This window comes from Bos indicus, chromosome 5, assembly GCF_029378745.1.
Source record: "Bos indicus isolate NIAB-ARS_2022 breed Sahiwal x Tharparkar chromosome 5, NIAB-ARS_B.indTharparkar_mat_pri_1.0, whole genome shotgun sequence".
Lineage (NCBI taxonomy): Eukaryota > Metazoa > Chordata > Mammalia > Artiodactyla > Bovidae > Bos > Bos indicus.
This window is the reverse complement of record NC_091764.1, coordinates 75661273-75676369: the sequence shown is the minus strand read 5'-3', so window position 1 is coordinate 75676369 and position 15097 is coordinate 75661273. Positions and strand designations below refer to the sequence as shown.

The following is a 15097-nucleotide window of genomic DNA, read 5'->3' as shown; positions in this document are numbered from 1 at the left end:
TATTATTTTCTGACTCTTTGGAGAAGACCTTGATGTTGGGAAGATTGGAGGCAAAAGAGGGTGGCAGAGGATGAGATGGTTAGATAGCATGACTGACTTGATGGACATGAGTTTGTTTGAGCAAACTCCGGGAGACAGTGAAGAACAGGGAAGCCTGGCACGTTGCCGTCCATGGGGTCGCAGAGAGTCGGACACAACTTAGCAACTGAACAACTATGTTATTTTCCAAACCTTTGAGTTGAGGCTCCTTCTCTGCAGAGGACCTGTTGAGCGTGGCAAGAGCACACAATGGGCCCTGGACCAAAGCAATCCTGTGTCCCCACCCTGCCTCTACGCACCCCACATCCCTTTGTCCTCAGATGCTAGGCTTTCTAAGCCAGATCTCTGAGAGACAGCCAGGAGCCGTGTCCGCCTCCAGTGCTGCTGATTCAGCCCTTTTCCCTCTGGTGGCAGCAGCAGGGGAGGGAGGAGAGGGCGGCTCCCCTTACTTCCCTCCCTCTGCAGCCCTGGCTCAGTGCCCTGGGAATGCTGCCTGGGACAGGGCCACATGGAGGGCACAGCCAGTGTGGACCTGATAGCTTTCCCAGGGTCCACAGTGCTTCCATCTGCGTTCCTTTGGGCTGCTTTGGACCCCTAAATAGGCCTGGGTGGGGGGCACTCCAGGTGGGCTTGTGAGAGGGAAGCAGCACAACACTAGAAGTTGGGAGAGTCGGGCTCTCATCCCAACTTAGACTCCAGTCTGATGTGTGACCTTGAGCCAAAGACTTGCCGTCCCTGCCGGACAGAATAAAGGATTGGATTATATCACCCCTAAGGGTCCTTCCAGGCCTGGATATTCTGCTGTGTGATTATCCCCCCGAAGTAATACAAAAACAGAAGCTCAGAGACAAGAGATGGTCAACAACACACAGCCAGGATTGTTCCCTCCTTCACACTTTGCCCAGCTGTGAGTGGGGCCTGAGGGTTAACGCCCAAAGCCCCAGACTTCAATAAACCCCCCTTAGGTCACTGCAGTCTTGTGCCACCTGAGAGGCACAATGTCACCACCTCTCTCTGCCCAGGGGACAGACCCTGAACTGCAGCCTTTGCACACAACCGTACCCAGTTGGGTCATCGTGGGAGCTCCTTCCATTCTGTAGGGTTGTGGTTCCTCTTCACCAACTGTGTGACCCTGGGTGAGTCACATCAGCTCCACCACTAGCTCCTTTTCCCAAGGCTGGGGTAAGAAGAGTAGAAATAATGGATGTTAATACCCTTTGGGTGACAAAAGCCCCTCTAAAGATGAAGTCTGGCACAGGCAGTAAGTACTCAACAAATGTAGAGGGGGCTAGATGGCGAGAGACCTGTGAAAGAGTCTTTGTACAGGGGTCTCTGGCCCAGCGAGCCAGGACTGCAGCCTTTGCAAAGCCTCCTGCAGCCTAACCGGAAGGAAGCAGAGGCAAGACCCTTCCTGGGGCCCTGGGGTCTTCTGTACAGGCTGCCCTCCTGCGAGCTTGAGAGTTATTTCCATGGCTCTAGAAGACCAGGAAGATGGATAACATGACAAAATTTCCAGGCAGAGTAGGACTTTGGTATCCATTGGAGGTGGAGCTACTGACCTGGTTGCCACCGTTAGCTGATCCCCAAGGAGATGTGACCATCACTCAACATACACTTACTAAGCTTCCCCTTGTGACTGGCATGGAGGATGAGGCTGGGGACTGGAGTTCTACAGAAAACCAGGGCCTGAGAGGGGAAAGGACTGGCCAATGGGTGCCCGAGCCAGGATTTGAACCTGCGGCAGCTGGGCTGGTGCCCATGTCCTCTGTATGCCTCCTGCCTTGGTGACTCCGGACTAAGGAGCCCTTCAGCTTAGGCTGGAGCCTTCCCCTTTCTGAGCAACTTAGGGGCTCCTGCCCTTACCCTTTCCGGGGCTTGATTTCCCAGCCTGCACATCAGGAACCTCAGACCCCTTCCTCCTGGAAATGTATAGGGTCTCTAAATTAAACAAGACCCTCCAGGACTACCAAAGAGTTAAGCAACGGGAATCCACCAGCTCCCTTCATCTCCGCAGAACCTAGAGGCTGGAGGGGAGGGAGCAGGGAGGAGGGGCAGTGGGAAGCCAGCCTGCTCCCTCCGCCCTCCCTCCCTCCCTCCTCTCTGCCTCCATCCCTCCCTCCCTCCCAGGCCAGCCCGCCAGACCTGGGGGTCTGGGCCAGCAACAAGTTATTATCATCATTGCAAACATGGATCAAGGAAACAGAGGCTGCCGGGAGGCCCGGGGTCCATGAACTGCTGTACGAGGCTGTCGGACATTGAGTGAGTGATGGGAGGTCCTGCAGCTTCCTCCAGCAGGGCCAAGGGGGTTGGGGTCAGAGCCTGGAATGCCTTTCCTTCTCTCTTCCTGGACATATCTCGGGGCCCTGCTCTCTCCCTCTGACCCCGGTCAGCCCCTCTAGACTCTCTCCTTCCCATCCCTTCCTCTGACTGAGACTTTTAGCACTGGTGAAGGGCTGCCCTCCTCCGATGCTCCTGGCTTGTGCCCACTCCTGCCTGGACGGGCACTGAGTCTGCTCCAGCAGGGCTTGACTCTCCCTCAACTCCGAAGAGGCCCCAGCTCCATAGTGGAGGCAGCAGGGACCCCCGAATCACCCCCATGGCATGGTCCCTCCACTTGATGCCTGCATGCCACCCTCCCCCAGGGACAGCCAGTGACCACGGCTGTGGTTATTACTTTTGTTAAAGGCTGCTTTGCTTCCTGCTTCCTGCGTCCCCCTCCCCCCACTCCAGGTCACAGTTCTGTGTCACAGATATTTTGACTCCCAGCTGTCTGGCCTAACAGAAATGTCCCCAGACCATGCCAGTTCTCTGGGAACAGTTCTGCTCTTCCTGTCCCATGCAGGACTAGGGGAGAGGTCATGTTGGGCAGCAGAGAGAGGAACAAAAGTTTAATTAAGAGTCTTTTACCAGACAGGTGATTTTCCTGCCTTTAAATCCTCCCAAATAACCTGGTGGGGAGGTGGTGTTGTCTTGTCCTTCTAAAATGTTAAGGAGCGCGAAGCCCAGAGAGGTTAAGCCACTAGCCTTAGGTCACAACAGCTTGCAAACCATTCTGGAATCTCAGGTCTGATTCTAAAAGTCTCACATCTGTGGCCAGGAAAGAGGGGGTTCTGCTCTTCTCAAAACCGCTGGGGTGTGTATTATAATTTACAAATAAAAGGTAAGGGTGATAATCTTGGCCAGAGTGGGTGCTGTTCCCTGAAGACCTGACCTGCCTTACAGAGCAGAACGAGGAAACCAGTGCAGGGTGGGGGTGGGGAACAAGGTCACCTCCAGGAGAGGGTGATGACTCTGGAGGCTGCTGCCCACTGCTACGACCCAGCTCTGGCAAGCCGGGAGGGGAAGGGGGCTGGTGCAGGGAGTGCTCCTGCCCCTTTAAGACCCAACTCTTCAGTGCTCAGGTTAGGATAGAAGGGCATTTAAAAATAATAATAATAATTTTACCTTCTCAACCCGTATTAACCACAGAAAAATATTTTTGAATTGTACTAAATGTTACAGGAGAACAAAAAGGAAATAAACAAAGAAACGCCAGAAGTGTAAAAACCAGTCTGGTTTCAAAAAACTAGTTTCTGATCCTGCGATAACGTGTGCCAGCCCCCAAAGACTGCCACCACCTCAGAAGCTCTTTGCCTGGCTTCCTGCCCACCAGCCTGGCTTGTCTCCAGTCACTGCTGTCCAGGCTACCTTCTGCCCCTCCTCTGGAACTCTGGATCCCTTCTTGGCCAAGGCCAAAGACAGATCCTCACAAATCCTTGGACTTACTTGTTTCTTTAAAATTTTTCAGAACTCCTGGGTTCTGTTCCTTAATTCCAAATTACCACCCTGGCAGCTGATTGGCAGGTCTAAGATGATTGATGTGTCTAAGATAATTGACACAACCACCTTCCAATGAATTTTACTCTCTCCTGCTCCCTCCCTATAGGGCTTCTTGGGTGAGGTTGAGCTGTATAAGTTGTTGACTGCACAAAGATGCTGAACAAGGAGGTGGGCTGACACCAGCTACATACCTTCAATGGTGCGTGACTGCTGGGCTTCTTTTGTTTGTTTCTAATTAGTCTGTCCCAAGGGCTCCTTCTTCTAACTTGTATTCCATTGACTATGGAGTCAGTGACAGGAAAACAAGGCCGAGGGAGATTAGGAGTGTGGGAAAAGCATTTTACAGTCTCATTGGCTATGTCACGTGGGCAGCAGGGCATCTTCCTCACCCACCCCAGCAAAGACCTCCCAGAAAGGACCTTCATCTTCAGAAGGGGTCCTCCTTTGTGGGCCCACATGTGGCCGAAACCCCCAGGGAGTGGAGACTCAGACTCCAGGCCCTGCACTACCACGGGTCTCTTTGTGAACTTGAAGAACTTGTCTCCCTGTTTAGGCCTCAGTCTTCTTGTCTGTTAAATGGGGCTCTAGTGCCCCCTCCATGGGTTACATCAGGAACACCCATGCTGCGGGTATTCACTCTAGGCATCAGCCGAGTGTAGATCTTCAGGTAACTATATTCCTGTCCTTCCTTCCTGCTCCAGGTCGCCATGGGGATGGCTGCCCTGGGCCTCCTCTGGGCAGCGCTCCTGCTCCCTCTCTCGGTGTCTGGACTCCCCACCGAGGAGCCCACCTCTGGGGAAGCTGTGGCCTCTAGCTCCCCTGGGTTCTGTCGACGGTGCTGTGACTCTGAAGACCCCACGGTCCTTGCCGATGCTGCGCGTGCATCCTCAGCCTCTCCGTCTGCCCTCCCATATGTGCTGCCTGAGGTCAGGCCCTACATTAACATCACCATCCTAAAGGGTGAGGACCCACACAGGACTCGGGCTGGACTGGCCTGGTTGGCATCAAGAAGGGCATGTGGGAAGATCTCTTCCTGGGCCTGGGGGAGGTGAGGTGAGAGGAGCAGGAAAGACCAGGACATAAAACTGTCTCAGACCCTTTCTTTCATTCACACGTTATACTGAGTACCCACTATGTGCCAGGATCATTCTGAATTCTTGGAGGGAGTGTGTACAAACCAGACACAGACGCCATGTCTGTGGAGCTTCTGTTCTAGTGGGGAAGGCACACAATGAGCAATAAACATATCACCCAAGTTAAAGAGATGGTTGGTGATAAATGCTGTGGAAGTGCTGAGGTGGAAAAAGCACTGGGAGTACAGGTGTGGGGCGCGGGTTGCATATTGAATGGGGTGGTCAGGGGAGGTCTCACTGAGAAGGTGGGGAAGAAGCCACGTAGATACCTGGGGAAGAGCATTCCAGGCAGAGTGAATAGCAGGTCACTCTATTCACAGAGTGAATAATGGACCGGGTATGTTTAAGGAGCAGGGGACAAGCAGAGGAGCTGAGGTTAGAAACAAATTGTGGGTTTCTTCTCTGAGTGAGATAGGGAGCAAGGGAGGGGTTGAGCAGACAAGGGGCCTGACCCGGCTTAGGTTTCAATGGATCCCTCTCATTTCTGCTGGAGACTAGGTGGTGGAAGACAAGGCTAGAAGTGGGAGAGCTGTGGGGACCCCCTAAGCCATTCAAGTGAGAGCTGACTCCCTGTCCTCTAAGACCAGACCCCAAGAGAGCTACTTCTGCTGTTAGGGGCTGCGAGCAGCTGGTCACTCCCAGGGCCGGGCCCTTGACATTCTTACCTCCGTCTTTGCTCACAACAACCCTGTGAGGGTGGTATACTTAATCCTCCCACTTTGCAGATGGGGAAACCTGAGCCTCCGAGAGAGGAGGAGATCTTCTGGGGTCACACCACTGTCAGGGGCAGAGCTAGGATTTATGGGGAGGAATGCAGAGGACCACTCCACTCCACAGATCTGAGACCCTCTCTTCCTCTCCCCGATTTTCTCACCACCTCACACATCACCGCTTCCCCAGGGCCAGCAGAGCCCTCTTTGTGAGGTTAACGAGGTACCTGGCTGTCGACAGTACTTCTCCACCACTGTCCTCCATAAAATCCCATGTCACCTCTCCTGGGCCACCTCTCCAGCTGCCTGTTAGGTGGGTGGGCATCTGCTGTGGCGGAAGGCACCTTTCACCTTCCCTGGGTCCCAGCCGCATCTCTTCAGCTTCCTTGCTGTGTGGGGCAGCAAGGTCTCTTCCTTCCTGGGCTCGCTGCATTATATATAAACTATGACTACCATCCCTCGGGACTGGGATGAAGAAAGTGCTCTGCAACCTGTAAAGTGCAGGGCATGTGATGGGGTAGTTACTTCACCAATGGGGCTGGTGAGGAAGACTTCTGCAGAGACCCTGACGCCCCCCTCCTTGCTTCCCTCCAGGCTTCTCCTCCGAGGGCCTGTGCCCTCTTTTCTGCCTCTTCCTAGCAACATCGCTGTGGTCAGAGGGGGCCCCGGGAGAACACAGGGCTGTCCGTTTCATTCAAAGGGATGTGACTGAGGGTAATTACTGGCACTGTGACAGACAGCAGCAAAATATTTGGGATCTGTTTCCTCAAGAAGCATAGCTTCCCAGGTGGCACAGTGGAAAAGAATCTGCGTGCCAATGTAGGAGACCTGGGTTCGATCCCTGGGTCAGGAAGCTCCCCTGGAGGAAGAAATGGCAATCCACTCCAGTATTCTTGCCTGGAAAATCCCATGGACAGAGGAGCCTGGCAGGTTATAAGTTCCTAGGGTCACAAAGAGTCGGACATGACTGAAGCGACTTAGCATGCACAGTGGCACTTACCTGGTGGTTCTGTGGTAAAAAATCCACCTGCAGGAGATGCGGGCTTGATCTCTGGGTCGGGAAGATCCCCTGACAAAGAGAATGGCAACCCACTCCAGGATTCTTGCCTGGAGAATCCTATGGAGAGAGGAATCTGGTGGGCTACAGTCCATGAGGTCACAAAGAGTTGAACATTTGCATGCATGCCGCCCTGCTCCTAATCCGTGCCATGCCACCCAGGCGAGTCCCTTCACCTCCCTATGAATGGTGGTGGACATGGTGTCTCCTTTAAAGGGTCATTTGGGGCAGTGATGCCTGGCATGCAGTAGGTGCTCAGTTTACTGTTCCTCTGGCCTACCTTCTCTTGGCAGGGTAGAGCCTTCTGCAGATGCTTAGAAGCAGCCCTGGGCACCTACCCTGACTTTTCCTCTTCTTGTCCCCACAGGTGACAAAGGGGACCGAGGCCTGCTGGGCTCACCTGGGAAGCTGGGCAGGGAGGGTCCCCGGGGGGACCGTGGCCCCCAGGGCATCAAGGGTGCCAAGGGGCAGGCGGGCAGCCCTGGCAGTCCATGCCAGACGCGCTTCTCAGCCTTCTCGGTGGGCCGCAAGACAGCCCTGCACAGCAGCGAGGGTTTCCAGCCGCTGCTCTTTGACACGGTCTTCGTGAACCCCGACGGGCACTTTGACCTGGCTGCCGGCCACTTCGTCGCCCCCCTGGGCGGCCTCTACTTCTTCAGCCTTAATGTGCACAGCTGGAACTTCAAGGAGACCTACGTGCACGTGGTGCACAACGACAAGGCGGCCGTCATCCTGTACGCGCAGCCCAGCGACCGCAGCATCATGCAGAGCCAGAGCGTGATGCTGGCCCTGGCACCGGGCGACCACGTCTGGGCACGGCTCTTCAAGCGCGAGCGTGATAATGCCGTCTACAGCGACGACATAGACACCTACATCACCTTCAGCGGCCACCTCATCAAGCCTGAGGAGGATTAGTGCCTCCCCTGGGGCAGCTCTGGCCTGGGGTGGCTGTGGGCAGGTCTGTCTCCTGTGGGGGCCTCAGTTTGCCCATCTGTAAAATGGGCCCCTGACCTGGTATTCTGAGCAGGCTTCCACCTCTTTTTTTCCCTCCATCACCCCTCCTAGTCTGTTCCTGCCTCTCTCCTCTTGAACATTTTAAGAAACCTCCTAACCTAAATCTTCTAGAACTTTCTCAACCTTGTAGACCAGCCAGTTTCAAACTTGAATGTGATACAAATCACTGGGGCATTGTGCTGAAATGCCCAGGATTGGGCCCAGGATTCAGCATTTCTAGTACATTCCTGAGTGATTACCGGTGCTGCTGGTCTCTGGAACCCCACTTGAGTAACCAGGTCCTACAGCTTTCACAACATTTTGGTACTTTCCAAACACTCTGGAATCTTCCCAACATTCTGGAATCTTCCCAACATCCTTAAATTTCATCTTTCTAGGATACTTCCTCCTTTTGTCTCTTGCAACCTCTTCCTTCTCTCTGAACTCCTGTCTGCCCACCACATGCACACCCATAGTGCGTTTATTCAGTCGCTGAACATTCACTGATCACCCTCTCTGTGCCCGGCTCTGGGAAGGCTGAGGCGAAGCAGACACAGGCCCTGCTTTTGGGGAGCACCCAGTCCAGCCGGGAAGGGGAGACACAGAGGATCCTGAAAACAGCCCCAGAGAACTTCTTGGGGCTCTGATCATATACATCTGTGTTCTGGGCGTTCAGGCACTGTGGCCCCTCATTACCCACCACTCAAGGCTGACAGGTTAGGGTACCGAGGTGAAATGGGTATCCTCTGCCTGTTCCTTTCTTTTCTGCCCCATGCCCATCTTTAAAGCAAATCCAGAGGGACCTTGGTCAGGGGACAGGTGCTATCAGGAGAGGACCCAGGGGTTTGGAGGCATTTTGGGGTAAGGCATCCCCTGAAGAAAGAAGCCCAGACCAAGCTCCCTACACAGCTGGGATGGATGCCTGCGAGGGCTCCTACCCACCACTACCCTCCGGGCATGCCCTCCCTGCCCCGCTCCCTGGTGCTGTCAGGGCCGTGCACAGCCCTCTCTGCCAAAGCTGCCTGGGCCTCCATCCTCCCAGGCTCCCAGCCGCTGTCAGACACTGATGTCTGTCCCCAGGTGCTCTGACCTCCTTGATGCCCCTTGCCAGCCCATGCCCCTGGCCCTCCACACTCTGTTAAGGTGCTGAGGCCCTGCTGCCCAGCAGAGCTGTCTCTGGCTGCTGATGCAGTTACAAATGCCACTGCCGGGCAATGAGCCAGGAAGGAAGACACTGGGCTTTGGACCCCTCAGCAGGTCTGGGGAACTGAAGCCAGTCATGTTCCAGGTCAGTCCGGGGATGCTCCTCTGAGCCATGATGCTGAGGGAGGCACTGGGAGAGGCTGAGGCAAATTGAGGGACATCAGGACTTCTGTCCTTTCCCTCCTCCCAGGGTGGGTCAACCTGGAGGCCCCCAGCCTTCCCCTTCCCCAGCCCCAGGTGGCCGGAATCTCTTCCTAGAAGGAGACGGCCCCCGCCCATTGGTGCTTGTGTGGACTTGGGGGCAGAAGTGACCCCGGTGCTGGTCTCTGGTGCTTACTCCTAGCCAAGGGAGCCATGGCCACATGGCTGGGGGGTGGCAGCAGGGCCTGACCCGGTGCCTTGAAGGCTGGTCCTGTGCAACAGCCCCAACTTCCCCAACCTGACTTCACCCCTGCCCTTCTTGACCAGTGTGATTAAAGGTTTTATGTCTTCTTGGCAACTCAGGTTGGTTGGTTCTGCTCTGTTTGTTTGCCCACTTTGGGAGGCCAGTGTGTCCCATTCTGCTGCGCCCAGGTTCAGGGCTCCAGAGGGACCAAGGCAGTCCAGGGATCTACTACACGTGCTTCCCAGCCACAGAGAAGCCAGCGCCTCTGGTCACTCACCCAGCCTGTGCGCCTTGGAGGCAGTGGAGCCAGCTGAGTCTGCTGTGCCACTCCCTGGCTGTGGCCTTGGGAAAGTCCCCATGTCTCTGAGCCTCAGTTTCCTTGTCTGGTAAAATGGGAATGCTAATTGTCCCCCTTATGGGGGTGGACATAAGGATTAGAAGAGAGGTTGCCTAGTGAGAGCAGTGTTCATCCTTGGAGCCACAACTATTGAGCACCTACTTTGTGCTGGGTACCCCACTAAGCTTGGAAGCTTCAGTGGAGGCGGGCATAATCCATCACCTCCCAGTAGAGAACACCCATGGAGTCTGTGTTCTAGTGAGGCCCTTGGACGTGCAGAGCAAACCACAGATCCTCACTTGGGACTTCGGTCTCACATTCTGTGTGTAATGTTTACTGGAGAATCACTGGATATTCTCTGGAGGAAAGTGCTGCACATCGTACAAAGAGCAGTCTTTGTGAGTTCTGACTTCTGAGTTAGCACAGCAGCCACTCACATAAAGATACTTTAAGTATCTTTAGTCATCTTTAGTCATTACTTAAAGTCATCTGTGTTGACTCCCCTTACTGGCTTGATGGCAGTATCCTGTGCTGCCCACGTGCCTATTGCTGTATTCAGTGGTTCTCTCCGTACCACGTGGAAGAGGATGCTATAAAGACAAGCCCACTATAACTGTGCCAGGATTCCCAGGATTCACCTGAGCCTGTGGCCACCCAGGCAGAGGGAGGCACAAACCTTTGCTTTCTTGGAGCCCATCTGGCCTCTTAAGGAGGTTTCCTACCACAGCTGAAGTTCTCACAGTTCTCATGCAAGAGGTCCTAACAGGGCTGCTCAGAGGAGGAAGGCCACTGCATGCTCTTTTTTATTTTTTGGCCATTCCCCACGGCCTATGGGATTTTAGTTCTCCAACCAGGAATTGAACACATGCCCCTTGAACTGGAAGCACGGAATCTTAACCACTGGACAACCAGGGAAGTTCCCCTACTCCATGCTCTTAGCTCAGGCTCTGTTGAAGCATCATTGGCCTCACCAGCACCCCTGCTTCAACCCTGGTGGTAAAGGTCACCCCCAGTGCCAGGCAGGAGCCTTCTGTCATGGACATCATGAGGAGCTGGTGTGTTGATTGTTGTTGCTTAGTTGCTAAGTTGTGTCTGATTCTGTGATCCCATGGACTGTAGCTCACCAAGCTCCTCTGGCCATGGAATTTCCCAGGCAAGAATACTGGAGTGGGTTGCCATTTCCCTCTCCAGGGGATCTTCTAGACCCAGGGATCAAATCCATGTCTCTTCTTGGCAGGCAGATTCTTTACCGCTGAGCCACCTGGGAAGTGGTTTGCTGGTTACTGAGACAGAAAAGCTTTTGACATTGCTTGCCAAGAACCTGCAGGACTGAAATTTGTCCTTTGCAAACAGAGGCCAAAGGTCCCAGACATTTCCAGGCCACATGAGTTCAGGGCTCCGAGACCAGCAGCCCCCAACTGCCTCATGAGAGTCACCACAAACGTGTCCATCTGTGCTTCAGAGGTGACCTCTGGTCTGTCTGGGCCAGTTGTTCCCGTGGGATCCCAGTTCTTGACGTGGAGGCGTATCGTCATCAGTGGTGGTTAAGAGCCACTCCATCTTTGTTATGGAGACTCTCCCAATAGGTAAGGTTTTGGTGGGGATTGGGCAAGGGCCCTGGAAAAGTGGAGGCCCCCCCAGTCTGCTTCCACATCTGTGGTGACATCTCCAGGGCATCAGCAATGCGTAGTCCCAGTGACCGCAGGGAGCTGGCGAAATGCCTGTCTCCCCACCTTGGGGCCATCCCCTTCCTGTCCTGAGTGAGGGCTAGATGTGATGGTGTTTGTGTGTTAGCAGTGGCAGCCACGTGGGTTCTTGAAAAGCGGAGAATATTTGTTGGATGAATGATTTTTACCTAGCAAAGGGCAAGAGGAGCTGCGGGAAGCAAGAACCGGAGTCCTGGGCCAGGGAATAAAATCATGCAACTCCCTGCTCCCTCCCCTCTTGCCAGCTCCGAGTGCCTGTCTCAGTAGCCTCATGTTGCCACGTGTGCATCTGGAGGCAGGGAAAAACATAGGCAGAAACTCAACAAGACCAGAGACAGATGTCAAGAACATTATAGGTGGGGCCAAACTGGGGAGAGCTGCTGCCAGCAGGCAGCTGTGGGAGCCAAAAAGGAAGGAGAAGGATTTCCATGACATGAGTCAAGAGTGCACAAAGCTAAGCCAGCGTGGCTGGGAGCAGCTGGTCTGTGGACCCAGGAGGACAGCAGGCTGGGGAGGCCAGGAACCAGGCTCAGTGCTGCAGCACGGGGTCAGGATGAGGTGTGAGGTCGCTTGCAAGCAGTGGCGTGGGCGGGAGGAAGTAGTAATTGGGGGTGGAGGCACAATGGAGGAAACAGGCGCCCCTCTGCAGGGCAGCAGCAGGGCGGGTGGGCGGTCGGGGGTGGCTGACCTTCCTCTGGTTGACTGCTCTTCACCACTGTGGGCAGTGAATTGATGCCACGAACTCAGATGTACACAAAATAGATCTTGCTTCGTTTCTTCACGACTAAGCTTAATTTCCATTCTGCTGAAGTTGAAGAAATGTGATTTTGGCTAGCTGGGGTTCATCTCTTACCACACTTCCTAGGGAGCTGCATTGAGAGCCGCATCCTGACAGCGGGAGGGTCACCTGGAAGGGCACACCCACAGGACATCTATTAAGTGTGTCAGTACCCCATTCACTCCAGGCTTCTGGCCTCATCCCCACACCTGCTGGACCACACCCGTTACTGCAAAGCCTCCTGTGTCCTCATTCCTCTTGGGACAGCCAGGTCCTGTCTGCATGCATGCTTATCTCACAAATTACGTATCCCTCAGAGGTCTGAGCCTAGCTGGCCCCATCTGGCTAGATGCACCATCTGACCGTTTCTTCCCTGGGGTCTCAGCCACCTCCCCAGGGTTCTGCTCAGTGAGAGGGGAATGGCTCCTCTGAGTCTCAGATGCCCCAGACCTGCTGGAGGTCTTCCCTGTAGCCCTCGCCACCAGGCTCAGCTGGGAAAGAGGGGCCAGGATCCAAGTTCACCAGGAGCCTCAACTCTGACACTCCTTGCCTCCCCTCAGCCTGCCCCTCCCCCCACCCCAGGGCATCTTGGGCACTGCAATAGAGGGGACTGTGTGTTATTGCAGTTAGAGTATCTTCTCCCGAAGCTCTTGACTGGGAACACAGGCTCTTTCCTTCTTATTTTGAACCATCAGTAACAGTTCAGTCACTCAGTCATATCCAACTCTTTGCAACCCTATGGACTGCAGCACACCAGGCCTCTCTGTCCATCACCAACTCCCGGAATTTACTCAAACTCATGTCCATTGAGTCAGTGATGCCATCCAACCACCTCATCCTCTGCTGTCTCCTTCTCCTCTCGCCTTCAGTCTTTCCCAGCATCAGGATCTTTTCAAATGAGTCAGTTCTTCACATCAGGTGGCCAAAGTATTGGAGTTTCAGCTTCAACATCAGTCCTTCCAATGAACACTCAGGACTGATCTCCTTTAGGATGAACTGGTTGGATCTCCTTGCAGTCCAAGGGACTCTCAAGAGTCTACTCCAACACCACAGTTCAAAAGCATCAGTTCGTCAGTGCTCAGCTTTCTTTATAGTCCAACTTATATCCATACAAGACTACTGGAAAAACCATAGCCTTGACTAAACGGACCTTTGTTGGCAAAGTAATGTCTGCTTTTTAATAAACTGTCTAGGTTGGTCATAACTTTTCTTCCAAGGAGTAAGCATCTTTTTATTTCATGGCTGCAGTCACCATCTGCAGTGATTTTGGAGCCCAAAAAATAAAGTCAGCCACTGTTTCCACTGTTTCCCCATTTATCTGCCATGAAGTGATGGGACCAGATGCCATGATCTTCGTTTTCTGAATGTTGAGCTTTAAGCCAACTTTTTCACTCTCCTCTTTCACTTTCATCAGGAGGCTCTTTAGTTCTTCTTCACTTTCTGCCATAAGGGTGGTGTCATTTGCATATCTGAGGTGATTGATATTTCTCCCAGCAATCTTAATTCCAGCTTGCGCTTCATTTTGAAACAAGACTCTGGAAAAGCCTCCTTTCCTCTCTCTTCTTTTTGTTACATACCCTTTCTGTATTTGTTAGGATGATCTTGGGTGCAAGAAACACATATTGAACATAGAGCTTTGAAAAAGGAAAAAAATAACCCTAAATCCCGGGGTGAGGTAGCTCTGGAGCTGGTTAGTTCATCAGCTCAGCAGCATCACTAAGGCCCCTGACCTGTTCCATATTTCCACTTAGGCCACTCAGTGCAACAGCTTTGTTCTCAAGCCAGCTGCCCTCAGGGCCACAACTAACCCAACCTCTGGGAAGGAGAGCAAGATGATGGGAAGCAAGATTTACCAGTGAACCCCAAGGGTCTACGGTGAACCGCAAGGGTCTAGGCTAAACCCCCAAGTGAGATCAGAAAGGTTGTGGCAGGTGAGAAGTGGTCAAGAGCACAGCTGGTTCATTTCTTATCAAAGGTCTCTGGCCACATCATTGTCTTGCTGAAAGTTTCACTTTTATTTAGGCTTGAAGGATTCATTAACAAGAGAAACCACTTATTACACACATAAACAATTTCAATGTTTCATAGATTATTTTACTTAATTTCAACATACAGGCATTAAAAGAAAAGAAACAATAGAGAAAAGTAACAGCACATATATCACCAAACTGGGCCGACCTACATCCAGACTTAAACAGCATTGTGAGGTCCCTCCTTAACAGCAATTTGGAGTCCAAATTGGGAAAGGGGCCCTGGTGGTGCATCCAACTCATGGGTGAGATTTCAAATTGCAGTTTCAGGGGCTCCTGCTTATAATCCCAGGCCACAAACTGATATCATCATCAGTTTTGCATGCAAAAAATGCAGCTCTGGTTCTACTTTTTACAATGCTGCTTGTTTCACCTTGTGAGTCATAGGATTTGCTTAGACCCCAGGGGGTTGGCCAGACTTCCAAGGACTCAATAATTCCAAGTTCCATTCCCTTTTTTGTGATATCTAAAGTGTCACTTGACTTGCTATGCTTGCAGGCAGGTGCCGAATCCAGGCAGTGTTTGGGCAGGTCAGAAGGAGGTCAGAGGCCTGCTCTCCTGCTTCTGAAGCCTGAACAAGACTTCCTCCATTTTAACTTCCCCAACAATCATTAGACATGAGTATCTTCCTCAGCAGGAGTATCTTGGTTCTAGGGAGGCTGCTCAGACTTGGAGACAGCTTTGGCCCCGAGTGATCCCCGATCACAGCACTCATCAGTTATCAGCCCTGACCACTAAGCTGCAAGGTCCCGGGGCACCGGGGCTATAGCAGCAGTGAAATATCATCAGCTCCAGGACTCCTCCCCAACCCTCCCTCAAAAGAGTTGAGCTTCCCTGAGTTTAGCTGAGCCTGCTGGAGACACTTCCTGGGTTTAGTTCTAACCAGGTAAAGGAGAGCAGGTTATCT

General features: G+C 53.1%; 1 protein-coding gene and 1 long non-coding RNA gene across 3 annotated transcripts; one reads left to right on the top strand and one right to left on the bottom strand.

The window, feature by feature from the left end:
• On the bottom strand, nt 1-4162 carry LOC139183174 (uncharacterized). The gene is made up of 3 exons (XR_011566704.1): nt 4050-4162; nt 1102-1216; nt 1-263 (listed from the first exon to the last, which is right to left on the bottom strand). It is a non-coding gene; the product is annotated as an uncharacterized lncRNA (long non-coding RNA).
• On the top strand, nt 2153-9457 carry C1QTNF6 (C1q and TNF related 6). 2 transcript variants are annotated; one of them, XM_019961342.2, is made up of 4 exons: nt 2153-2298; nt 3965-4057; nt 4560-4818; nt 7126-9457. In XM_019961342.2, exons 2-4 carry the CDS (start codon nt 4055-4057, stop codon nt 7671-7673), a joined length of 810 nt encoding a protein of 269 aa, XP_019816901.2. In that variant the 5' UTR covers nt 2153-2298; nt 3965-4054; the 3' UTR covers nt 7674-9457. The 2 variants fall into 2 exon arrangements, with proteins under 2 accessions (XP_019816901.2, XP_019816902.2); XM_019961343.2 differs by lacking the exon at nt 3965-4057.
• The last annotated feature ends 5640 nt before the right edge of the window (nt 9458-15097 follow it).